General features: G+C 45.2%; 1 protein-coding gene across 2 annotated transcripts; it reads left to right on the forward strand.

The window, feature by feature from the left end:
* The first annotated feature begins 468 nt into the window (after positions 1 to 468).
* cdc42se2 (CDC42 small effector 2) lies at positions 469 to 25,774 on the forward strand. Of its 2 annotated transcripts, none has more exons than XM_077019634.1 (5): positions 469 to 762; positions 16,561 to 16,841; positions 23,141 to 23,242; positions 23,425 to 23,541; positions 23,748 to 25,774. In XM_077019634.1, exons 2-4 carry the CDS (start codon positions 16,788 to 16,790, stop codon positions 23,524 to 23,526), a joined length of 258 nt encoding a protein of 85 aa, XP_076875749.1. In that variant the 5' UTR covers positions 469 to 762; positions 16,561 to 16,787; the 3' UTR covers positions 23,527 to 23,541; positions 23,748 to 25,774. The 2 variants fall into 2 exon arrangements, with proteins under 2 accessions (XP_076875749.1, XP_076875750.1); XM_077019635.1 differs by lacking the exon at positions 469 to 762 and adding an exon at positions 14,983 to 15,805.
* The last annotated feature ends 74 nt before the right edge of the window (positions 25,775 to 25,848 follow it).

The following is a 25,848-nucleotide window of genomic DNA, read 5'->3' on the forward strand; positions in this document are numbered from 1 at the left end:
TACTAGGGAACTAGGGACTACCATGGGTGAACAGTTTCATGCCGTTTATATATTATTTTATGTATCTGCATGCCGCCACACACCCTGCTGCTGGCCCTCATCCTTTAAACATCAAAAAATCAAATAACTTTGCTTTTTTTGTTCACAAATATTTGTAGAGGTCTGATGTTCATTTAGGCCTAATATTTTAATCTCAAATGAATGAAATTTATTCCAGAATAAAGGTTGTGTTGAATTTGGTGGGTGGTTTTTCATCACATGGAGCATGAATGTTTTGTTCATTTTACTAAACTTTTTAATTATTTTATTTATCCTTGATTTTATTGGCTACTTAAACGCGAGGGTCCGCAAAACAGTGTCTCATCCATAGTGGGCCCTTTTTTGAGTAATTTGGAACTTCTTGTACCATTTAAGAGGTGTATACAGGGGGCGCCATTGCATTGCGTCCTAATGACAGACCTCCAAAACGTCAATGGGAGTGTTTAGCCGTATCAAGCCCTCTCTTTTTTCCCCCACTCGCATACTACCAGGTTGCTCGCAGCCTATAGCGCAATCCCTGGCACGGTGTGCGTGCATTCCCGATCGCTGTCTCGCGCTCCCGTCGGATGCTCGTGCGTGCCTCCGTTCCTGCTCTAAGAGAAAAATCACTCGTCGCTCTTCAAACGCTCAGACGGCACCGAAGCGCAGGTGAACACCTCACCATTCAATGCAGGAGTGGAGAAGCGGAACAGCTTTAGCTACCAAGGAATCCCAGGAAAATCAGTAAGGCGACTGTTTTTTATACATATATGAATCGATTGTGTATATTGCGCCTACCTATGAATGGAAGTGTTCATTTTGACAAAGATGCTTCTGGTCATATTACGGGTCGGTTCAGTATTGGGCGATGGGCTAACATCGATTCATCGTGAGCCTTTTTTTCCTCCGAGGCAGCCTTGGAAAATCGTTCACTAACACTGTTCGTATTTGTTTTAATGTGGCGTTAGCGAACAAAGGGTGACCGTGGCATGAAGCCCGGTGCACCGCCAGCTGGACGGCCCTTCTTGCCTCTCCAGCCCTTTCTGTTATGCAGCTGAGTTTAGTCAGCCTACACTGCCAGGCGCTCTGTAGCTTTGGTAGAGCGAGATCACGACGCTTGGCATTATTAACGACAGCCTTCATTCAGCCTTCATCCTGAAATGTCAGCACGGAGTGAACAGGTTGCGTTGTCTAGTGTGAGGTGTAACCTGCGCGGACCTGCCAATCGATGAATGAATTCACCTGTCCTGAACCATCACGGATATCCTGCGGAGTTTGGCCTGCAGCGGTATCTAGCTACCTGAAGAGAATGTCACGGCGGCGACCTCGTTAACGTCGACGTCTGCATGTCATTTAGAAGGAGCCCGTATTTTAAAAAGGAGTCTGAAAGTGTTTTCTGCAAGACTGAAGCGTGGATCAGCAGGCGGAAAGAGCTCGCGCTTTGTTTGGAATCACAGTGATGTAATAACGTCTGTGATGTAATTCATCTGATTTGCACGTGTGTCGGTGATATCTCGGTTTGATATGAAACTGATAGTATATTATATTAACTAATATAATAGTTGTATGCATTCAATGTACGTTTTGTAGCGTTGTAGCGTTTGTTGCTGTGATGTTCCCGACGTATGACATTCTCTGATGGCATGTAATCTAATTGCTTGTGAAGTCAGTATAGTAAAAAATGAGGAATCACTGATGTCGACAGCCCCCATAATTTTGTTTAATCTAATGCGCATGGTGTTAAAATTAGCTGAGGATGTAACAGGGTTAAATGATCTGTAGGCTGGCTGGGGAAGACTGATGACAGTGGAGAAGCACAGTGCCTGTTGCTGAAGACCACCTGGTGTGGGTCTAAGCTTTAGAGACTTGTCTGCATGCTCCTATAACCTGTTTTCCTAGACCAGATGACCTTTAACCTCCTTGCAGTAAAATGATTAGGAATGTGACGATTTATTTAGTTTAAAAATATTGTTCAGAAGAAAAAGCGTCAGTTCTAATTGTTAATTAGACAGTTTATTTCATTCATTATAATTGTATTGTAAACAGAACAATGCATGAAAATATGAATTGCTGTGTTACCAGACATAAGTTACTGTGAAGGTTATCTCATGTAGCATACAAGGCAAAATTGTCAATGTGGAAAATTTTGCCAAGAAAAAAAAACTTTTCACCATTTGTTTTCTTTCAGATTTATCAATATTTCTGTTTTGTTACTCCCTTAAATGAGGAATTGCTATGAATGTAACAAGTTCTAAGTGTTATAAAGGGAGTATCTTAACATTAACTACAAAAGGCTGCTTTTCCAGTCGTTTGATAAGACATCCAAGGATGTTGAGTTGCTCATGTCTTTTTATCCGTTCTGTGTGAAAGGTTTATTCATGCTAACATGTTCATTCATGGCTCTCATTTTAAAACCATGTCTCATGGGCACACGATGAATGGCGGTATAAACCTGTTTTCTATGGGCCTATTGAGTAGTGTTTCAGTGCCTCTGAAAGTCCAAAGCAGTCAAAGTCTGATCCCCTCAAGCTGCACTGACAAAATCATTAGTGTTGCATGTGGGGGTACACTGTCAAACATGTCAAATATCCATAAAACAACCCAAGGGATTAGTGGAAAGAAAATGTTCAAACTGCATTCCCCTACTCACAACCAGAAGGAATAAATATTATTTAGAGAAAAAAATTCTTTGTCAGCAGGTCGAGAATACCTTTTTACATTTGTCATTAAAATATGCAAATTTTATGTATGTTCTGTATTTCATTTTACATTTACATTTTCGGCATTTAGTAGACGCTCTTATCCAGAGCGACTTACAAAGTGCTTTGCTTCTGATCACAGAATACATCCTAGGTAATAGTACGGATAGGCCAGAATTCAAGACACCATTGAGTCAGACTACTACTAAACTACAGGAGTCAATATCATTACCTAGTGTTTTGCAAGTTATTTCAACAACAAGAAAACAACAAGCGTGTTACCTTTACGATGGATTTGTACTGCTGTATAGGCTAAAATGATATACGACACATCGTTGCCCTAACGATAATGATTAGTTTAAGTGAGTGAGGTCATATCTGGATCAGTCGACATATTATTCTTAGGGTGTAATCACACTTGTCCTGAATACTTGGGTACACACCCAGGCCCGATTCTGAGTTCATTTGAGGGAGGGGCTCATTATTCCTGGTTTGCTTTCACACTGAAGAATTCCATCCGAACCATGAATAGTTTTCACAATTCCATAAATTATTTTATTCAGTTTAGTATTTCCCTTCTATAGAAAGTCTTTTTTGGATACATGGCTTTTCATTTGCACCGTGAAACTTGAAAAGGGAAGTGACACGATAAGTTGAAGTAGTTATGTTACAAAGTTAACCAATCATGCAACCAAGTGCCTCGGTGGGAGTGGATAGCTTCCACACAGAAAGCGGACCGCACCAGAATTCGCACAAGAAATGAACTCCAGACCACCAATTTAAGGAGGACCAGAGATTGGTCCTCTGGACTGCTCCTGGTCTTGAAAACCCTCCCGAACCCGCAAAGCAAGTGTATCTACATCCAGAAAAAAAGCTAGTGTGAAAACACCCTTAGCTGTGGTGCCACAGGGTGACTATTAATGACTCAGAAAGAGAACCCAACAGCTGTTCACAGTTAGGAATGTTAAACCTATTAGCTACTCGGATCTGGTAGAGTCACCAAGAACTTCAATTTATCACCACAGTACTATTAGGTTTTTTGTGTGGGATAAATTCACAAATATTAACTTTAATACTTCTACCTTTAGGACTGTTAATGTGGAAAAAGCTATCATGTCCTTAAAAATGTAGTAACTCTATACGTTTTCAACTGTAGCACTACAAGTGACCTTAAGCACCAGGAAATGGTATTTTCAGCTTTAGGCCCAGTTATAAATTTGACGCACTGTTTTAACTCTACTAGTATAATCAGTGCAGGACCACTCAACCTGCTACAGAATTTTTTCAAATGACCTTTGGACTACTGCTTGTCCAAAGGTGAAACACCAGATACTTAATTTACTATAACTAGTCCTGTAGAGAGGGATAAGTGGCTTCTGGGTTAGGGTCTTTATCTGATGGTCTCTTTAAGCATGAGACATTTGACAGACTGGCAGAGTCATCCTTCTGTTGGCATAGTCACCATCTTGTCAGCAATCAGACTAGCTGAATTCCTAATCAAAACCACCCAATGCCTCAATCCAGGCATGACATCTTGACCCTGTAGTACATGTGCAGTATTTAATTTTGGTAATATTTTTCTTTATCACTTGCTCTCAGTTAATTAACTATCATCTACATTCTGGAATAACAGTTGCTGAGCCAAAAGCTAGCAACATGTTTCTTGCTTTTCATGATCATTTTGTGAGATAATTACTAATCATCAACTGCGCTGTGCGGCCCTTGACTACTGCTGTGTTTTTTTTTTTGTGCTGAGGTGAAAGTGCTCTTTGTTGACTCTGCAGTCACTGGGCCATCAATGTTGGCAACTCAAATGTTGTGTAGTTGGACATTCTTGTATTTATTATTTTATTTTATTTATATTACAAATTACACATAATGTTCTTGGTTTTGGAACAGAATTTTAAGGGAGTCCAAGCATAAATATACCTTCAACTGATGGTGTGTGTGCGCTTGTGTGTGTGTGTGTCCCATTGGCATATCTACCACAAGGCTTTCCTTCCCAGCCTTTCTGCAATTTGTCAGCTGAATAGATGTAACCTGTGTACCGTGTGCAACATTTGAACAACAGGGAAGTCTTCTTCGCAGGACGCCAACTATTGGCTTGGATCTTCAGGCCTCATCTTAAAGACCTCAGTTTAACCCCTTAAACAGGACTGGCCAACAGAAGAAAAGAATAATTGGATTGGTGAACTGACAATCACTCAAGACTGACCTTAATGCTGAGAGCACCCAAATCAAATTATGCAGCTTACCCTTCTTAATAGCACCTTCAAGATGACCAGCAAGTGCTGTAGTCATTGTAGACCCGTAGACATAGCATCATGAACTTTGCAAATCTGGTCTGTCAAAAATATCAAAAGTAGTTCTCATTTCTCATGCTAGTAGATTCCTGAGAATTTTATTCACATTCTATGAATGTGTTTTGTTTGTTTGTTTGTTTGTTTGTTTGTTTTTGCAATTGTTTTTATTTAAGAGAAAGCAGCAAAGGATTCGTCTTTTTAACCTTGTGACACATTGCACTACAGACACATCAATTCATTTTCCTGAGGATAGCTTGTATTGTGTTAAAGGCTGCGTTTGTAGTCAACAGTGCAGGGCTCCCAGTAACCCTCTAATCTAATTTAGACTACATGTGTTTCTATTTAAGACATCTTCCCATGTTTAAGAGTTTGCTCTTCGTAATGGTCAGGGATGCCGTATGTAATCCTGGATCTCGTCTCTCAAAGTCTTTGGAGCTGCAGCTTTCATTTCACTTTGGCTGCTTGTAAGCTGCACATGTTCACGAAGACCATGTGTTTACAATTTCATGCCCATCAGAAAGTAGGTGATATTTCTGAAGTAAGTCTGAACATCAACCTGCCCCCCCACAAAAAAAAAGGCTACCTGGTCTAACCACACAAACAAAAAGCTTCAAGTCGTTAAATTTTCTGCCCTTAGGTTCAACAAATAGGCCTATCTTTCATTCAACCTGGTGATTTTGAGAGAAACCGTAAGATCTCTATTGTCTGACGTCTCTGTTACAGCAGAAAAACATGTTTTACCACCCAGCTGATGTGGTTTCACTCGCTTTCACGGAGTGCCCTGGTCTATTCATTACAAATGGAGCATGATGTGTGTGTGTGTGTGTGTGTGTGTGTGTTATATCAGTACTCTGAAAGTGACTGAGACCAGGTTTAAGAGGAAGTGGCTACTCTAGAGCCACCCATCTGGACAGCCATGCTCCATGCTCGCCACCTTGCCTTGGAAAAACACCCAGTGCATTACACATTTGCACCCTGTCTGTCAAATGAGCCCAAACCCCCTGACTTTGGACCTGCTGTGTGAGGTCCATGTATTGTAATGTAGCCAAATATCAGACCAGGAGCCATAGCCATCTGGATCTTTTCATGTGCACTCCAGTGATGGTGTTGGGACATTGAAGGACGTCACTAAAGTGGAATCTGTAGAGCGGTCTCTGTACTGCAGGCAGAAATGGATCAGGATTGGCTGAAAAGTTCAGCTCAGTTACAGCGACTCCCTGAATGTCGTGATCGTAAAGGGGAGGACTCTCTAAAGGTTCTGTTTCCTGCACTGGAGGCAGGTGTTTAGCCATTTAAATGGGCTGTCAAACGTTATAGTATGGAACTGTGTCCTAATTTGTTCTTGTGTGCTATATTTGTCAATAAAATGTGGTGGTGTATTATGAGTGATTTTATAAGCTATATAACTGATTAAATGAATGTTCAGACATCTAAAACCAAACGGAGGCATTTGTAGACTACAACTTTTAGTATGCCTCATTTAATGTATTATTATGATCTTCTAGTTGTATAGTTAAAACCATTTCAAAAAGCCTATGTATAGAAAAATAATGAGCCTCGTTTGGCTGATCTGAGATTGCAGTCTCGACTGTAAACATAAAAAAGCTTTATCACGTTGCACCTTTAGTAAAAAATAGGCCGCAGAGTAGTAATTAAATACATTGGCAAAGAATAATAACAATACAAGTGGTAAAAGAATGCTCCCTCTTAGATGGATATGATCCATAGCAGTGCTCACCATTGTTTTTCTCAAGTTTATATGGTGATTTATAAGGCTCTGGTCATCAAAGAATTTAAATTAAGAGCTGTAGTGTAAACCTGCACCTTCATGACAGAGATACATCTACTTCAGTCATCATCATTAAACCCAACCCGTCGTTAAACCTGACAGCATGTAACCTGCCAATTACTGGCAATGATTTTGGTTCCCGTGGTAATGCATTCTTTACTTAATGAAGACTTACCTCTTCAGTCCATCTAAGCTCAGTCTGCAGATGTTTGGACTCTCTCTCCCTTTTTAATGAATCTGCCTTGGAAAATATGCTTTGCCAAATCACTTTTTCAGCTGCTTGCTGACACATTACGTAGTCACGATACCCATGGCTTCTTTTAGCAAGCTCTGGTTAGAACAAGCAGTGGTTAAGGTCAGATAATGACTTTCATTAAACGTGTAGCAGTCTTATAACACTTGACCATTGCTCTGAAGAGATGATACTGTAGTGACATTATCTTAGTCGTTTATTTAATTGAATACAGTGAACACTGCTGGACCAAGCTTTAGCATTTAGTAATGATGGGGGAAACCCCAAACAAACCTCTGTCTATGTAGCAGCCATGCAAATATATCGTCTTGGTGGTTTTTGTGTGCAAAAGCAACATGTCCTGCAGGCTGCAAGGCAGGAAGAAGCGTGAGGTAGTTCAGCTTGTTCGTGTGTCTGTGGTGTTCTGTGCACCTCTCTGAGCCAGCCACCATTTTGCCATAAATCTTGGTAGAATCCGCCTTATATTCTCATAATGTACAAAATGTCATAGGTGTTTGGGAACAGAGCTAACTTGTACAGCTGCATGGCGCTTTATCTCTGGTGGAGGAATGGGAATGATGCATTTGTCATGGCCGGTACAGCACAGAATAGAGATGCTTTGGTGTAACCCTTTGACCTCGCACATACACAGTTTGGAGTACGAGAACATCGAGGAGAAACACATCTCGAAGAGAACGGCATGTTCAGGAGTGTCTTGTTCTTCTCGCCAGAGCGCATCAGTTCCATGATGGTTCACATGTTGTCAGCCATCTCTTTAAGTGGCTTCTAGACCACACACGTGCTCACTTTCATCTCTGTTTCTCAAAAGCACTTCTATACGTATGAAATGGAAGGAGGTGGCGTTGGTTTTCAGTTCGGCTGGCATCTTGTTGCTTTCTTCCTGCTCGACCTTTGTATTCAGCTTTCAATGACAGCTTGAGATGTGAAAGCATCATCGAACAAGTAACGTAGGACATTCAAAGATGAAGTTACGGACCAGCTCAGAACTGAACAGGAAGCTCAAAGTTGCCCAAGAAGGTTGTAAAATCCCAGTATGCACGATCATGATCTGTTTAATGAATGTGTCACAAGTCAAGCATGAAAGACATCAGGAAACATTCCAGAAATCAACACCTGCTGGAATTTCGCAGCGGACTCTAGGCAAGCGGGACAACTTAAAAACACCTTTCGCACACTAAGGTCATTCAGAGTGCTTCATAAATAAGAAAATGAAAAAAGTGATTAAATTCATTTTGAAGAGATGTAAAAAGAATGGGGAAAAAACTTGATTAAAACACGGTTAAGATGAAGGAATGAAAAACTTAAAAGGAAATTAAAAAATCAAATTAGGATGAGCGTTCTATTATAAAGTGCAGTAGAGCTTAAAGAACATTATTTTAAATTAAGCTGAAAGCCTCATCAAATAAAAATGCTTTTAGTTCAAATTTAACAGTATCTAGTGTCAGGGCTCCTGTAATATTCTCTGTCAACTGGTTCCATCTACAAACAGCCTAGTTGCTAAACTTCTCTGTGCTTCTCTGAGGTGTAAAGAAATGTACAACTTATCATCAAAGCCTAAATCATGCTGTTTTTTAAATGAATAAGGTGTGTGCCTTCCCTTCAGTGAAGTGAGAGTTAGTTATTATCCTGACAGCACGGTGTGTGTGTGTGTGTGTGTGTGTGAGTGAGTGATTAACATCTATACCACCTGCTGGGATCTCCCAGTGACAGCTTGGTTTGTGTTGACATGGGCATTCCCCAAATACTCTCCAAAGGAGGTCAGAAGGCCTAGTGAACCAGGACCTTTAAGATCAGTCAACTAGTAGTGTGTGTGTGTGTGTGTGTGGAAAGAGGTTGGCATGACCTATAGTTAAGGGTGTGTGATCATGTGTAGTGGGTGTAGGGATGTCTAAAGGCACTTTGCTAATAGAGTCTCTGTTTATAGGACACGGGGGCTGAAGACATTTTAGCCAGTAGAGTCAACAAGCAATTAATGTGCCATACCAATCAATGAAGTGGCAGCCTTGAGAGAAAAAGGAAGTGCACTGCTGGGAAAGGACACTGAACTCTTGAGATCCTTGTAAAAAACTAAATAGCCTCTTTATTCCTCTACCCAGCAAATACCTCATAGTCCACTTTAGACCCTTCCTCACTGTACCTCTAGTAACTCTGAAGAATAGGGGAAAATGACTTCTCTTGTTTTACTGTATAAAAGTAGGCAGGTGGTGATTCAGACTCTTGAAAAGCCCAGCACTGTGTCGACAGTTTGGAGTAAACACGAGCACTCCAGTGTCCGTGTACAAGACCATGAATTAAAACTGCCTCGCATGTATGGAATTCTACACTGAGTTTCAGTCACCCTTTATCACTATGGCTCGTCATTGTGGTCCAACACAAAAATCCAAGGTTTCTGTTTTCTTTCATCTTGGGACATGTTTCGCATGTAGGTCCCCGGGGCGTTTCTGCAGAGGTCATGGCGGCATGTCAGCGAGACTGCACGATGCAGTCTGCGTGAAGTCATGTCTCCAGGCATGTGCACGTGTGCGTGGTCATGAAAAGCCTGTGACTCCATCTTGTGATTCCACTTCCATAAATGACCGGCTTGTCTCGAGTGGCACGGACCAAGGGTAAAAAAAAAAAAACCATGATGTCATCAAAGTGGCCCCTGGCGTGGTGAGTGAAGAGTTCTTGTAGGTGCCTCCAGCTCCCTTCCTGCTAGATTACATGTGGACGCAGCAGCTCTGACCTCCAGGACCGCTTGATTGTGATGTGGCCATGGATGATCTTATTCCTGTGGGCAAAACTATTTTAAGGCTCTGAGTTCTTATAGCAAATAGTGCACTGCGTGCACAAAATGGCCAGATTAGTGTCGTACGAGTGTCTGTGACCTTGTAAGCACATGTATTAGCCTGTCGTGTTGCAGGGGGACGGTCCTTTATCTCAGGGTGTTTGATTTTGGCTAGCTGACACAATGCTAACAGCGGCCAGAAAAGGGAGCTGTCTGTAATTCTTTGAGGGAGGGGGATGCTAAGGGTGAGTCACAGAGGAAGGATATATATATATATGATATATATGTTATATATTTATATATACACACTTTATATATGTATGTATGTATGTATGTATGTATGTTATATATTTATATATACACACATTATATATGCACACATTAAACATGGTGTTTTTGCCAGAATGACCTTGTTTGGTAAATGGCTGCATATGAATCAATAAGCTTCTATGTGTATTTAATGGGCACAGGCTGTCAAATATGATGGACTGATAACAGGCTTTCAGAGCAGATTGTCCATCTCTGAGGGATATTGTTTGCTAAAGGTGGTGAGGTTGTTATTGGCATTGCATAAGTGCAGAATTACTTCTAACATAAGGGAGAAGGAAGACCTAGAATGCAAGCTCAGTCATGAGTTCCAACAGAGTTTGCTCAGAGGGGTATGGTCATTGTAGTCATCAATTTGCATGTTGCAGTATTTGGACAGTTCTACTGTGATATTCTTGCACTTTTTACTTTGCTAATCCGCTCAGTTGCAGAAGTCTCCCCTGGTACAGTTTACGTACCCAGAACACTGCCATCTTCATTTGTGTGTGTGTAAATTTTTTTCATCTTTTTCTGATTTCTTACTCTTTTCTCCCTCTACTTCTTTCTTACTCTCTTACTCTCTCGCTGTCTCACTCTCTCGCTGTCTCACTCTCTCACTGTCTCCCTCTGTCACTGTCTCCCTCTGTCACTGTCTTACTCTCACTGTCTTATTCTCTCACTCTCTTGCTGTCTCACTCCCTCTCTCCCTCCCTCGCTGTCTCACTCTCTCCCTCTCTCGCTGTCTCACTGTCTTACTCTCTCACTCTCTCGCTGTCTCACTGTCTTACTCTCTCACTCTCTCGCTGTCTCACTGTCTTACTCTCTCGCTCTCTTGCTGTCTCACTCACTCACTCTCTTGCAGTCTCACTCTCTCACTCTCTCTCTCTCTCTCCCTGTCTCGCTGTCTCACTCTCTCGATGTCTTACTCTCTCACTCTCTTGCAGTCTCACTCTCTCGCTGTCTCACTCTCTCCCTCTCTCCCTGTCTCTCTCACTGTCTTGCTCTCACATATTCCCTTGTGCGTTTTCTCAGTCTTTGAAATGTTACTTAAAATAGGCATGAAGTCTTTGATCATTATTCACTGCTATATTGCTTGAGTCGCTAGTGTTCAGGGTTTCACTGGGGCCACATGTTTGTTGTGGACGTCTGGCACTGCTAAAAAAAAAAACCAACCTGACACACAGATTCTCAGTTCCAGAATGGGAGCTGCATCCATGGACGAAATGGAAGAAAATGAAGACAATACACACGACACAAATTTAGAAAGTGGTGAGCTGGCTTCCTTCCAGGATACACACAGTACGCATGGATGAAATCATTGAATAGTTTTTTTTTGTGTGTGTGTGTGTGTGTAGGAAGGATAGTGAGAGAGAGAGGGAGAGAGAGAGAGACCAAGAGAATGAGAGCGTTCAACAGCTGGAGCCAATGGCGCCAATTTGAGGCGAGACAGCAGGCCGACTTCATGGTGTGGAGTAGCCGCCTGGCAGCAGCTGCAATCGTGGCAACGGAGAGGGAGAAGAGTCCAGGAGGAAGGTGGAGTGAGGTGGAGGAAGGTGGAGGAAGGACAGGGGGCCTCCGCAGAGTGCCCGGCTGCTCCTGCGTGGAGCTGTGGAGGGAGCGCCGGACCGCTCCACCCCTCCATCACGGCTGCTGGTGTCAGCGTTGCCGTGGGCGACGCTTTGGCCAGATGCGCAAAGGCCCCTGCCAGTGTGAATGAATGACGGTCAGTGTTTCAGTCCGGGTGCGCGGAGAAGTCCCGCCACTGTTGACCTTGGCCAGCTGGACCTTCTGTCTGTGTCTTTACTTTTATCGTGTGGATTCTTTTAAATGCCCATTGAGTAGAAACCTGTAAAAAATCTCAGTGGCTCTGAAGAACCAGAATGCTTCTTCAGGATTTTGATAATCATGTTTTGTTTTGTTTTGTTTTTTTCTTTCTTCTTCATCCAACAAGGTGACGTGTTGACCGTACACTCCTTAATTCAGAGACATACTTTTACTGCTGCGTAAGAGTGATTTATTGCCTTTTGCCGTCTTGTGAAAGATTAGTCGATTACGTTCGTGCCATATGGTCGTCTTAAGTTCTCACTAGCAAATGGGACCCATGGTAAAAAAAACACAACGAGCTTCTGTCAAAGGTTCTGTGTGTAATCTAAACATAAATCCAATATCTAATTTTAATTAGAAATCCCCACGTGTAGAGCAACCCTTGGCAGGCCTTAAAGAAGAGACTCGTTTCTGATACTTTTCGCTTGCATATTTAAATGAGCTTCAGTAGCTACAGGCAGAGGTGCAGGGGACATGACAGTAATAATACAACAGAGAAAAGCCTTTCAAAGCCAAAAAAAAAAAACTCAAATCCGCTTTGGAATTTTACTGCAAGAATCTTCATGTTGGCGCACCACACGTTTGATTTGCGGTCTGCTTTCCAGATACGCTGCTCAGTGTCCCAGACACTTTCCACTTTCCCTCTGCTCTGGAAAACGGTAGTAACTAGTGGTATTGCTCTAGCGGTATTGCCCTCCTGTGTTGAAACATGCAGCTATCACATGTGATCCATTTGTATGGAAATTGTGCGCTGAGCTTCCAGTCATTGTTAGGCCCATTTTAACTCAGAGAGACAGGGGGGAGGCCAGTCTATTGTGATGTCTTGCAAACCCCCTTCCTCGGTGGTTAGTGGCTGCCGTGGAAACAAGCCCTAGGATGGAGGAATTGGTGGTGGGGGGGGGGCCTCTGGCAACAAGGACGGCAATTGTCCTGTTTAGTGCTGTGGCAAGTGAGTCTGCAAAAAGGACTTGACCCGTCCTCCCAACCCCCAGTGTCCCACTCGTACATAAAGCCATTTGTGTCCACACCTCTGATCATGTTGCACTGTTATGCCTATAACTCTGCCATGTTTTTTTACAGTGTAGCTTTAAAGTGTTAGGTCTGACTAGTCTACAAGGTAGTGATTCAAAAACGCCTTTGGCTAACAACTCAAAATCAACCTCTAATGTGTGATGCTGCATATAGGATTAGAGGTTTTTGTTTTGTTTTCATTCTTAGAAGTTGGTCGTTTTTTTCAAAATGCTTGTTTATGTTGTAAGGGGAGAGCGTATTTCACGGCCTCCATGTTTAGTGTTTTTCCAGATCAGAGGTTTGTTCAATTGTGTTTGTTCTTCAAATTCAACTCAATTGATTTGAATTTCGGAACTTCCTTATTCGCACTTGTGGAGTTGCCGCTTATGTAAACAGCCCACGGCGTGAGGCGTGGAGCCGGAGGTGGGGCTAAGCTCAGGCGTGTGCAGGAGCTCAGGGGGTGGGGTTTGTGGGGGGGTGTGGTCAGGGGGGGGGGTGGAGAGTTGGAAGAACAGGTGAATGGCGCTTTGCCACTGATCCGTGACGAACAAAGGCCTCCCGGGGAGCGCACACCCGCGGCCTGGGTCTCCTCTCGCCTCACCTTCCCACGCCACCCAACACTCTCCCTCCAGCTGTGAAGTGTGTTGGGGGAGGTATTTGTGTTGAACAGTGCCGTGAGGAATTCCAGACCAAGCTGTATTTCTGGTTGTTGCCATCAGCCGCGTGATGAGGTTTGTGTTATTTGGGTGATGTGGTAGAGAATCTTGCTGAGGATGCTCTGTGGTACAGTGAGCCATCAGGTTGTGCTTTTCCTCCCTCCCTCCCTCCCCACACTCTTACTACCCGCCTCTCTCGTCATCAGAAGCTCGTTTGTCTGAGTGCATATACATACGTGCCGTCAGTGTGTTGAACAGTAAACCTTCTCGTGTGGAAAATCTGTCAGCGTCCTCTTCTGTGTGGTTCACCACGAATGGGGTTTTCTGCGCACACATCCCTGATGCTTCCAGCCCGGAGAAACTCTTTCCTCTTCTCCTTCGGACGTGATTGAACTAACGTGTCGTGGGCCGATCACCCCTCCATGAGCTGCTTGATGACCCGCCCACTCCTTGACCACTCCCACACACTGGATGAATGCACTTACTGATCTTTTGTGCACCCACCACATGGACTAATGGTCCTCTTTCTTGTCATTTTATTTCTTTGTTTACTTCTGAGTTGTTGGTGCTATTAAGACTAATGAACAGATCCTTTGCTTGGATGATCCCCTCATTTGGTAATGGTCAAATATGGTCATTGTGCTAAGATGGCACTTCTGCTAAATAATGAATAATTAAGTTGTATTTTCCATACACTCTCTAGTCATTTTTTGGCTGCTTCGGGTCCAACTCACCTTTCATGTTTCTCCAGGGCTCCAGTGTTGGGACTGTGGGTAGACCATTCCTAGATTAGTCCAGGATGGAGGTTTAAAAAAAACAAAGTGAGGAGGACTCAGTCGGAGACACTTCCACACAGTCAAAGGAGGCGGAAAAGGGCGGCTAATTTTAGCCGGAGGGGCTGGATCTCCAGGAGAAGAGCAGCTCCATAACTCATTTGCATACATATTTGGCCCATGTGTCTGTGACCCAGTCCTGTCCACAAAGCTCCTCTTCTAAGCCCAGGAAGTGAGGCCTGCCTGCTCCGACGGCCTCTGGGTGGATGAATGGCACATTTGATGCACAGTATAAGAGCTTCAGGCTCTGGCGTTGAGGCGCCGTTAAAAATGAGTGTAATGTCTTTGACTTGTTTGGCATATTTATGTACGTTTTCCATGTTTTCTGTCAGACATGGCAAAGTCAGTGTATCGTGCACACTGTGAGACTCCCTTTCAGTAAGACCACAGCACTGAGGCAGGGCTGATGTACGTAATGCATTACTGCACTGAGTCCAGGACACGCTTCTCCTCCCCCTCTTAAATCAGCTCTGTATGGGAACCTGCCACCTGCCGAACCCCACCTAGATTTGTCAGCCAAATCCACCACGAGCTTCAGGCTATGACTCAGTTCTCACCCATCACGGCCGATCGGGGAAATCTGGTTGTAGGAATCCCCCACCAACACGTCTGTTCTCGATGTTAAGTGCAGTAATCCTGTAAAACTGCGCCGTTCAGAACACGTTTATTTCGAGACGGCTAGAGGCGGTCCCTCACACAAGCGAGGACACAGGAGGCTGGTTGATATTTCTGGCTGGTGAAAAAAGATGACGACTCCTTTTCAGTCTGATGGGACTGGGGTCGTGAGGACAAAATCTAAACAAACAACACCTTTCCCTCAGATTCAGACGGCATGTGCTCCTAACCCTTATTTTTTATGTTGGGCAGGTGTGCACTGCACCTGTTTTGGGTTGAATAAGCACTTTCAGAGTCCCCTGGTTTGTGAATGGATTTTTAATGAGGGGGAATGATTGAGTTTCAGTTCTCGAGGGCAAGAGAGAGCTGATCGCGTGTGGATGTATGTTGGAGTGTTGTGTCGTCCCCTTCCACACACACACACACATGCGCACACACACGCATGCTGTGTGCAGGATTAACGTCTGGAGCCTGGTGCTCTGAGCGGTAATGACTCCCACATATCACAATGGCTTTTCTGAGCGGAGAGCTGTTTCCTGCCCTGTGCTGTGGTGTGTGGCGGGGGTGTGTGTGGAGTCGTGAGGGGTGTCCTGCTGGGAAGGGGGCGGTCCTACCACTGCTGGATCAGCTCTAGAGAGGCAGAGAAAGGCTACCTGTTGGCTCCTGGCTTTACTTCCCCCTGGGGCGTCAGATTTTCAGCAGGGGAGAGTGAAACAACAATTGAAGAATTGGTTAGTACTGGATACACGTGGGTCTGTGTGTGGGAGGGTGGGGAGGGAGGTCTGTCTGGGTGTGGGTCTGTCTGGGTGTGGGTCTGTCTTGATGTGGGTCTGACTGGGTGTAGTCGTGTGTGAGAGGTGATGGTGGTCGGGGATATTCATGCTGAAGTGTACTCTGGATGTACGCTGGAAAACATGCCACAAACATGATCACCAGATACTAACAAACTGATACTTTCACCCAGAATGCAGGCTGCACTGGAATAAGTGTCTGATTTACAGCCAGATAGTGCGTGTTACCCACGGGCAGAAGAATGACTAGTCCTTCTCTGGCAACCACATTCACAGTCTGCATGGGCAGTTCTGTCCAGCAGGGGTTTGGAAAGACTCTGACCAGTGTGCGCGTGTGTTTAACAGACGAAATCCAAGGTCCCTGTTAGTTCTTGTATAAGCTCCTGTGTTCTAGGAGGCCTCCTGGGAATCTCTTGTGAAGGTACATATTACTATAATTACACACAGAAGGGGCATCGGCCCTAATTAATTTCCCTTTAAAGTAGGAGACACAGCCAGCCCCTAATTGGCGCTGACTGTGTGAGATGTGGAAACCAGAGGTTAGCTACAGAATTTAAGCCTTCTCAGTTTACACCTTCACACATGGCACGACGAGCAGTTCAGCTGTGGCATCTGTGCTGTTCTTCTAGAGTATGTGTGCACGCACGTGTTTGTCTCGCTGTAGACCACCAATGTTTCTCTTTTTTGTCTCGCAGGTGCGAGGGCTCATCTGCGTGTCTGCCTCTCTGGCCCTGCCGGCCTCTTCACCCCCAGCTCTGAGACGACCCCACAGACGTCCAGCATCGACACCCGGCTTTGCCCAGACCCGCCCGACCGCCAGCCGGCTCTTCACCCGGGACCTTGACATCAGAGCCAGGCCCCCTATCCCTGGCCCCCCCCGCCCCCCCAGCACTGGCACGCGGGCACTTTAGGGCTGCTAGCCATGAGTGAATTCTGGCTGTGCTTCAACTGCTGTATTGCTGAGCAGCCCCAGCCGGTAAGAGGCCCACATGCTGATGGATGCTGTTCATGCTGTGGGTGGGGGTGGGGGTGCACCACCTCCTCCGCCCCCTCCCACCATGTCCGATGCGAAGGAGGTTGTGGGTGTGTCTTTGCTAGTGAGCAGCACCTGTGCGTGACTGCAGGCTTTTCTCAGTTTGTGGAGGAGTGTATGTGTTTAAATTATACAAGTTTATGTTTCATTTACATATGCATGTGTATGCTTAACGTGTGTGTGTGTGTGTGTGTGTGTGTAGGTGTGTGTGTGTGTGTGTGTGGATGTGCATGCATGTATGCTTGAAAGAGTGTGTGTGTACTGTGGTAGATATTGGAGGTCTTATCAAGGGGCAGCAGTAAACGTTTGTTTTTATCTACATCTCCTTCCGAGTGCACTCTGGTGTTTGTCAGCGTAACGTTATTCTTGGCAGGGGACGCAGGTTGGTGTGTGAAGGCCTTGCTGCAGGCCAGTGGGTCTGGACTCCTCCCTGGAGATGAATGCTGTCATAGCACACTGGTCCCCAGTTTGGCTCCACTAGCCTCCACAATTTCAAGAAACACAAGTCTTAGTAAAAAGCGCTCCGAGTTCTCCCACAATCACCGCACAACTAGCCGTAAAAGGACCGTCTGAGAGAGAGACTCTTCTTGGGAGCCTTAGGGTTTCATTCCAGCCGCCTTTGTCACGGCTTCAGCTTGGGTTTGTCCATCATAGAGGATTCTTCTGTCTTTTTTATTAAGCTCTGACCTGTGACAGTTCCTCTACGCAGTCCAAGGTCGTTGGTTCCAGGATGGTGGACCGGTGTCTGAGGAGGACGTGACTGGCGGCTGTAGGGCTCCACTTGCGTCCCAGCGCCCCGAACTTGGGGACCGCTGGGAGGAGGAGGCGGTGCACTTCACTCCTCCAGCCCTTTTATGGCCAAAACATGTGAGGAATTCAGAGTGCTTGCTGGCTCCCGCCACACTGCCCGCTGACGGGCTCGGGAAGCCCTCGGCCCCCTGCTCCAGGAGGCCCCACCTCTAACACTCCCGTTGGCTTGGAGGGGGGGTTGTGTTTGCTTGGGGCCATCGCGGGCCCGCACTGACCTGAACCCTAGGCCGTGCACTGATAACCTTGACAATGGACATTCAGCACTGACTTATAAACCCTCGACGTTGATTGTTCGGTAGCTGATTGCATTGCAACCTGTTTGTATGGTGCGTTTCCTAAATTTGAACATGTAGTCCCATTGATATTGGTGAGCACGGTGTGATGGGAAGGCATTTGAACAACAGTAAACAGTATTTTATAGGTCATATTGCAGGATATCCTCAAGGGGAGGAGCTTCACAGGAGGAGACTGGCCTGCACACAGACCCCCGTTCACACCTGGTCATTCCAGGAATATGTGGATTGTGCTCTGATAAAATTGATGAAATTTTAACCACATTTTAACCACACTTGGTAGTCAAAAGCTTTTCCGATTAGTCACTTTGAAATCCGACCTAGCACATAATATGCTAATCAGCTCATATACTGTACAGCATCTGCAATGCCCATGAAATTGAACTTTTGTCCATGGTCACAGTCGTATCACGTGGATGGCCACAGTCGGGAGATTGGTGCGAGTGTATCGGGACGAATCACGGGGCATATTACGTAATCACGATGGAGAGATGGACACGTATTGCAAGTAATTATATAATTGCATGAAACGACTAGGTGTAAATCGGGTTATAGACAGATCTGTCCAGGTTTATCTAGGCAAAGTGTAGTCTAATCTATAAAAAGCCAATGAACCAATTTTGGCCTCGTCTGAGGTAATCATTATTGGCAGTGAAAGTTGGGTGTGGAAGTCCCCCATTGTATTTTGTCCAGTGTGATTTCAATGATCCATTGTTGCAGCTCAGTAGCACAACAGTAACGCGGAAGGCAACTTGGTTCAAGGGTTCGGGATGTTCAAAACGGCCCTTAAACTCTTAATGCAAATCAGCCCCCATGGGCCTCTGATGTTAAATCTGTGTATAATTTTGGAATATGGGTGCTTAATTAGGTCACACTTTCCAAAAAATGGGGGGGGGGGGGGGGGGGGGGCATGGGTGTGTGTGTGTGTGTGTGTGTGTGTGTGGGCGAGTGTCCCACTTTAGTTGAGTCATCTGCTTTTGGCTGAGGAGTGTTTTTGAGGCCTAGATGAACTAAGTGGCTGAGTTTGCTCCCAGGATGTGGGGTTTGGAGAAGGTGCAGGGTGTGGGGTTTGGAGGAGGTGTGGAGTTTGGAGGAGCTGCAGGGTGTTCCCCTCCTCAACACAGCCCCCCTCCTCAGACATTCTCATGGAAAAGGCTCATTTCTTACACTCGTTTCTGAGTCAGTACACCGCAGAACAAGCAAGAAATGTACAAACAACCCCATAAGGTGGAGTCTGGGTGGAGTCTGGGTGGAGTCTGGAGTGCTGATGTCCGTTGGACGATGCCCAACACTCTGTTCGTAGTCATTATCTCACCAGCTCATTGTCCATATTACTAAGGGGTGTACGCAGTGATATCTGAGAAGCGTGTAAGCACAGTGCCTGTCTTAGCCTACTAATAATACACTTCGATTAATGGCACATCTCTCCCATGAGTGAACTGGAATCAGCCTAGAGAGAAAAAATAGGCCAGGGAGAGAGAGGCCGACTGGCACTTGGATGGCAGGGTGTTGATAATGGTGGCATTATTGACTCATTAAGGAAGCCGGAACTTAAAACTCAGTTTTTGATGGCTTGATGGAATCAGAAAACGCACCTTGTTGGTAACGTTGCATCTCCGAAATTAAATATATGAGCTGCTGCTTAAACTCCTCACGCACAAAGCACAAGCTGTATCCCTGGACGGTCTGAGTGACGTTTCTACACACTTTAATTGCTTTGTGCCATTCCTGCTACAGCGGGGTCCATGTGAGGTGTCCTGCACACGTGGGAGCTGTGGAAAGCTCCATAGCATGCAGTCACGTGAGCAAGTCAGAACACGGAGTACTCTACGTTCGGAGGCTTCTCCTCTGTGCTTGTTGACAAGCATGTGGATGACCAGGCAGTAATATGACCCAGTCGTGCTGGCCCGCGTGATGTCACCTTCACCACTGCAGTGAAAGTGTACCGAACGTTTTTTTTGTCCTGGCACGTGGATGTGCAGAGACTGCAGCTGTTTGGTCCTCACACTTCACCAGCAGCCGCTCGCAACCCCAGACCCGTCTGTGCTGGTTCGGTTGGCCTTTTGAAAATCGTGTTTGTCCTAATTTTAGATGCAATTTAATTTTCGTGATTAAAAAACTGCCCTCACCTTTAACAAATGGCCGTCATGAGAAAACAAATGCAACACTAAGGAGCTGGAGGGATTGTGTGTGTGTGTGTGTGTATGTGTGTGTGTGTGTGTGTGTGTGTGTGTGTGACCGTTCCTGAGCAGTTCAGCCGGTGTTGTATCTGTTGTCTGAGAAGGAGAGACCGGCAGGAAGGGTGCTACTTGCTTGGCTGGGTGTGACGGAGGCTAGAGAGACTCTTGCTACATCTCACTACATCAGGCTGCTGCTCTTTCTACCTGCCAGGTGCATCATCCATTTGGCTGTATAGAGGCAACATGGCGAGAGCCAAAGGCAGCCCTAAGGAATCCGGCAGGTCAGCACCAGTCCAAAGTGTGGGCTGAAGGACCTTTTTGAGTGTGTGTGTCTACCTGGTGCCGGGGGGCTAATGGAAGCACTCCCGGACCGCTGTGTGGAATGTGCTAGAATCTGTGTAATGAGGCAGCACTGTATGTCGTTTTAGGGATTGTGCTGAATGGGGCGGGCTAAGCTCACGCTGGGTCCCCCCGTCGCACTCGGCCTTCTGGGATATGCTCCCCCTCTGTCCCGGAGGCAGACTGCACGTCTCCTGCAGAGTTGTAACCTTTAAGAAATGATCAGAAAGCATGGGGAGGTTGCACTCGCAGGTATTGCAGAGTGCATATGTTACGTTTTGAGATCGAGGGCTTGACCCAGCAGTCTGGAGACATGTCTGAAAATTGGCCCCAGAGTCTCGGCGTCTTTAACGGCAGCTATGCACAGACGGCGTAGTGACGAGTAAGCAGTTTCCACAAGGGCGTAGCGGCAACATGCGGGATTTACGTCACAAACCCCCCCCGCAGTGGAGCCTTTAGTTTCATCCTGGTGTCTCAAGCCAACAACTCTTGGAATATTTCAGTACCAGAACACGAGCTGTCCGAAGCTGTTAAAAAAGACGTCGGTTGGGAACATGCAGTGATCTCATCAAAGAGCCCAGCTCTCTGAGTTGTAACCTATTTTTGCTGTAGATGTTGGGGGTGGGGGAGATGTGGGTTTTGGGAGAGGGGGTTGGTTCTGCAAATGTCACTGCATTTATGAACCGATTCATTGAACAGCTGTGTGCCAGACACAAAGGTTGGTAAGCTAAATTTTACCTCAGGCTCGACGAGGATCAGATTGTTGGGGGTCGCGTGCTCACAATGGCTGTGTAGGGTTAGGTGGTGGGGGGGGGTTCTGTGGTTCCCCTTTTAGAGCTATTTGAATTCCTGCCATTGTACCGGCGACTCAACTTCCTCAGAGATGACGTCTGCCATGAGAGCTTCAGCCTCGGTCCAGGCCGCCTCCCACTCCTGCTTTCCCGCCATTTTCCCGCCCTGTGTTCCCGCCCAGCACAGGTCAAGAAATCATTTTGACTAAAGTCTTGTGATGACAGAACTTAGGAAAGCATGGTGTATTCTGCAGGGTGTATGTGGGTTTATCGCGTGTCCATCCATTTTCCGCCATCTACATGAACGATTCATTTCTGGCAGTGTGGCATTCCTTTACTCATGTCCTGTGTGAATGTATCAGAAAATGCCCCCTGTCCCACCCCCACAGATGTGTCAGTTGCCCCAGAGTAACAGCCCATCTGCCCCTACTAGCATGTGCTCGACTTTGCGAAGCATTCATTCCTCTGCGTGCTTCACAAACACCACCATGTTGAGCTAACGTTTCACTGTACTCTTTCCAGTCCCACACACTATGAATGAGTCTAACATTCTAAGCAGGGCTTCCCTGTGGAGAGGGACTCCTTTGCACTTTTGACCCCCCCTTCACCCCTGGCTGGAAGAACGCCTCCCCGTGCCAACTTGGCATGTTGTGAGTTGGTACTGACAGTTACGGGACTGCTCGGCTGAAGGCCGGTGCATGAAGACCTGATAGGGGAACTAAAAACTGATCTGGCAGCTTCTACTGAAGCTGTTTTATTAAGGCAAAGTTCCCAGGGAGTTGAGTCTTGGATAAAAGTCTGTTTTTCCTGATAGGTAATACACTTTCTCATGAATTTGCAGCTTTGATACTAGATGAATAAGAAACACTTTAACCAGACAGAAGAATGTCTTTGTCCAGAGATGTGCTGGAGCCCAAACAACTATGACGTCTCCCATAGTGATTGGTAGTCTAAATGTATAAACACCTCATACCATGGCTTCAAGGATGGGGTGTTCAGGGTTGGGTCGAGGGCTGGGGGGGTGGGGGTGAGGGAGGGATTGTGGGTGTTGGAATTACGCACTTGGATTCTGGAGCAGTGGGTCTCATCAGTCCACGTCCAGCGAGGTATGAAATGCCACCTCCTCAAGTGCCGTCTAGTCGTCATGGCAACTGCCGTATTGGGGGGGTGTGGGCAGCATCTTATCAAGTGGCAGCAGGGAAATGTTCCTGCTGCCGTCGGTGCTGGTGCCCCCCACGCGTGCACCTCAAGTGATCGACTTTTTAATCTAACGAATAAATGAACAGGACAGACGGTGCCGAAGCAGAATGTCTGAAACCGCAATTTAACCGAGTCGCCACACTGTTTAAACTTGTAGCCGTACGTTAAATCTGCCTGACAAGGGTTGATGGTGCAAACGTCGTTTGTCTTCTGCCAGATTTGTGTTTAGTGAAAAGGTCCGACAGTGAAATAGAGTTGTTTACATAAATCAGATTAGTGGCCTCAGGAGTGATTTAAAATCTTCCCCTGTTCAGGCTTGTTGTTTAAATGGGTTTAAATCACATTCTCAGTTAGCTGATTACTAATATTAAATATTTTATACCTGGCCTGAGGGAAAGAGCCACACACTATTGGAGAACTTTTTGCATACAGCCCATGTATAACCTGATTAAAATGAATTGATTATCCTAGTTTGTGCTACTGCAGCTTAGAGGCGATGTGTCACTGTTTCTACAACTCTGCTGAGTTTGAAACCAGGAGCAGGTTCTGGCCAGTAAGTGTGTGGTTACTGGTGATACTGGTGATACTGGGCTATCTTCATGATGCCTCGGTTTTGTTGCGCTCCACAGAAGCGACGGAGGCGTATCGACCGGAGCATGATCGGGGAGCCCACAAACTTTGTCCATACAGCCCACGTGGGATCGGGAGATCTGTTCAGTGGCATGGACTCTGTAAGTCTGATGTCTCACACGTTGATTTACCAAGTCATTTCTCATTTTTATTCATTGAACAGGCCTTATATTGAACTGATACTTTTGGTGATATTGCCAGTTCCCTTTGAGTTTGTGCAAACTACCATACCAGGCAGTTAATCAAGCATTAATAGAGCATGTTCTACTTCTTACTTCTACAGGTGAACTCGATCCAGAGCCAGATGCAGTCAAAGGGGGGGTACGGAGGAGAGGCCATGCCCATTAATATGCAGATGCAACTGGTTGACACAAAAGCAGGATAATATGTGATTTGGGAGGTAAATAACATTTTGACGATCCTCTATTTTTATTAAATAAAGCAAAGTTCCTCTTTTGCATGAAATTAAATGCATAACTACTTGCATAACTATACATAACGAAATGCATAACTACGCTTGCAAGTGTCTGATGGTCACAAATCATAAATCAATTTATGTATTTGGGCCAACTGCTCGTGTCCAACACTGCCTTCTTTTTCCAATAGGTCCCTTGTGGTTGGATGGATGTCGATCCTGACCCCGCCCTCTTCGCGTGGCCTCCGCCCACCTCCTGCGGTGGCCACTCCCAGCCTCGCCATGTCCTCACCCAGCAAACACATGGACAGTCATGCACTCCATGGGAGCGAGGACGCCCCCCTTCGCCGCCGCCCGTACCTCTGTTGGACAAGGCAGTTGCTTCAGTGTCGTTTCCACGCCATGATGGACGCTCGCCCCACTTGCATGTGCCCCTCTCTGTACATAAACCCCTCTACCCCCCCCCCCCTTCCCCCACCCCAAAGATCACCCACCACATGCCCCTTTTGCCCCTCAGCAATCACACCCTGGTGTCCTGCCGCCCGCCCTGCAGCGTGCCTACCAGTGCAAAGTGTAACCTCGCGTTTTTGTCTGTGGTTTACCATGACCAGCCAGTTTCTCAGCACTTTCAATGTGAAGGTCTGGAGCCCGTGAGTTCAAAAGGACTTTTGTTGTTGTCTTTTGTGTGTTGTTTGGGGGGGGGGTGTCTCGTTTTTCTTGATGGACTTCTGAGTTTGAAGACTGGTGCAAAAGTCACCAATGGTGTTTAAAAGTGGATATGGACATGTGGTGCCAAAATGCTTGTTACAGTGAAATGACGACTCTGCTGATAAGTACCTGTTTTTCTGACCTGGGCGCGGATGAATGCCGTTTTGTAGGAGGTGCGATTTGGTTGTTTTGCTGTTTGTCGTTCCAGTTCACATTCCTTTTGTCTTTTTTTTTCCTCATAGTGATGCGATTCAAGCTGGAGTGACTGATGCTGAAACACACATGTCAGTTCTCCCACCACTCTGCTGTAAATGGTTTCCTTAAACTTGATATGAAGTTGTTCGAGCTCTAGTTGTATGCTGTACAGTTACGGGTGGGGGGAGGGAGGGATTAATACGTCCTTATGGTCCGTGCTGGTGTGGCAACAATTCTTCTAAGATCCTGACCCTCTTCCTGTCCACATTAACAGTGTCTGAGAGAGACAATGATGTAACCGTTTGTCTTCTGGAGTACATTTGTTTAGGTTGTGCTCTAGCAATTTGACTATTTTGAACAAGATTGCTGCCGTTAGATGATAATCTCAAAGTTAAGGCTTACAGACATTTGTTCTGGTTGAGCAGTTTAATTTTTTTAATCTATTTCAAACAATTTAATATAATTTGAAATTGCACTAATTTCTCAAACCTAATTAAATGCATTGTGAGTATTCAAATGCATAAAAGGTCTAGACCAGTGGCAGCTTAGTAAATTAAATTTCAAATGTAAGAAGTTTCCAGCTTGTAATTTGACTAACTTTAGCACATAAAGCAGGACCAATAAATCAGGGTGGATATACATCAGATTCAAAAATGATTCATCTCAATGTGTTCACACAAAAAAGAGAAATGATTACATTTTTTAAATAAATGAGAGAAAAGAGCCATACAGTATATATTATGAGCTAACGGCAAAGTGTATTCGCATTCTTACTGGTCATCTTATGTCCTTTTCCCAAGTGCTTTCTGTTTTGTATATACTGTACATTTTGTGTACCACAACCTTGAACTGTCCTAATTTATTTTCCCTTGTTTGCAACTTTTTTTAACCATTGTCTCTTTTAAAACGATTGAATTTGTTTGAATCTCTTTTGTTAAAATGAATCACTTTGGCAATATTTATTATTTTAGAGCTGGATGAACATTTTCCTGGGTTTCCATAATGATGTGGATTCGACCGATTGGAGACCTGTGGTGTCTGTAATGAAGGTTATGAGCAGAACAAGCAAAAAGCTTTCTGGTCATCATGTTCTTGCAATATGGTGAGCTTTTGGCCAAAGTGGTATAACTGACCTGCAATACATAAAATATGACTCTGCCATCATTCACCAATGGCTTTCATTATCAGGGAATTCAACAAGCAACTATTGTTTTAGCTGAACCATTTAGTACTTCATCTTACGTTCCTTCTCCTCCTGTTAGCTTATAGATTAGCAAATGTGTTCTGTTCAAATAAATATTTTTTTCCCATGTTACATAGTTTTAATGTTTGAATGAATGTTAATTGGAAAAGATTAGCATTTTTGTGGTTAAGGGCTTGGTGTATGCC

The sequence above is a fragment of the Brachyhypopomus gauderio genome, chromosome 10, assembly GCF_052324685.1.
Source record: "Brachyhypopomus gauderio isolate BG-103 chromosome 10, BGAUD_0.2, whole genome shotgun sequence".
Classification (NCBI taxonomy): Eukaryota; Metazoa; Chordata; class Actinopteri; order Gymnotiformes; family Hypopomidae; genus Brachyhypopomus; species Brachyhypopomus gauderio.

What these genes read in the sequence shown, in the direction of transcription:
- cdc42se2 (XM_077019634.1), top strand. Translation starts at nt 16,788, where the DNA reads ATGAGTGAATTCTGGCTGTGCTTCAACTGCTGTATTGCTGAGCAGCCC. An exon ending in TTGCTGAGCAGCCCCAGCCG is followed by an intron (nt 16,842 to 23,140) that starts GTAAGAGGCCCA and finishes TGCGCTCCACAG; the next exon opens with AAGCGACGGAGGCGTATCGA. An exon ending in TGTTCAGTGGCATGGACTCT is followed by an intron (nt 23,243 to 23,424) that starts GTAAGTCTGATG and finishes TTACTTCTACAG; the next exon opens with GTGAACTCGATCCAGAGCCA.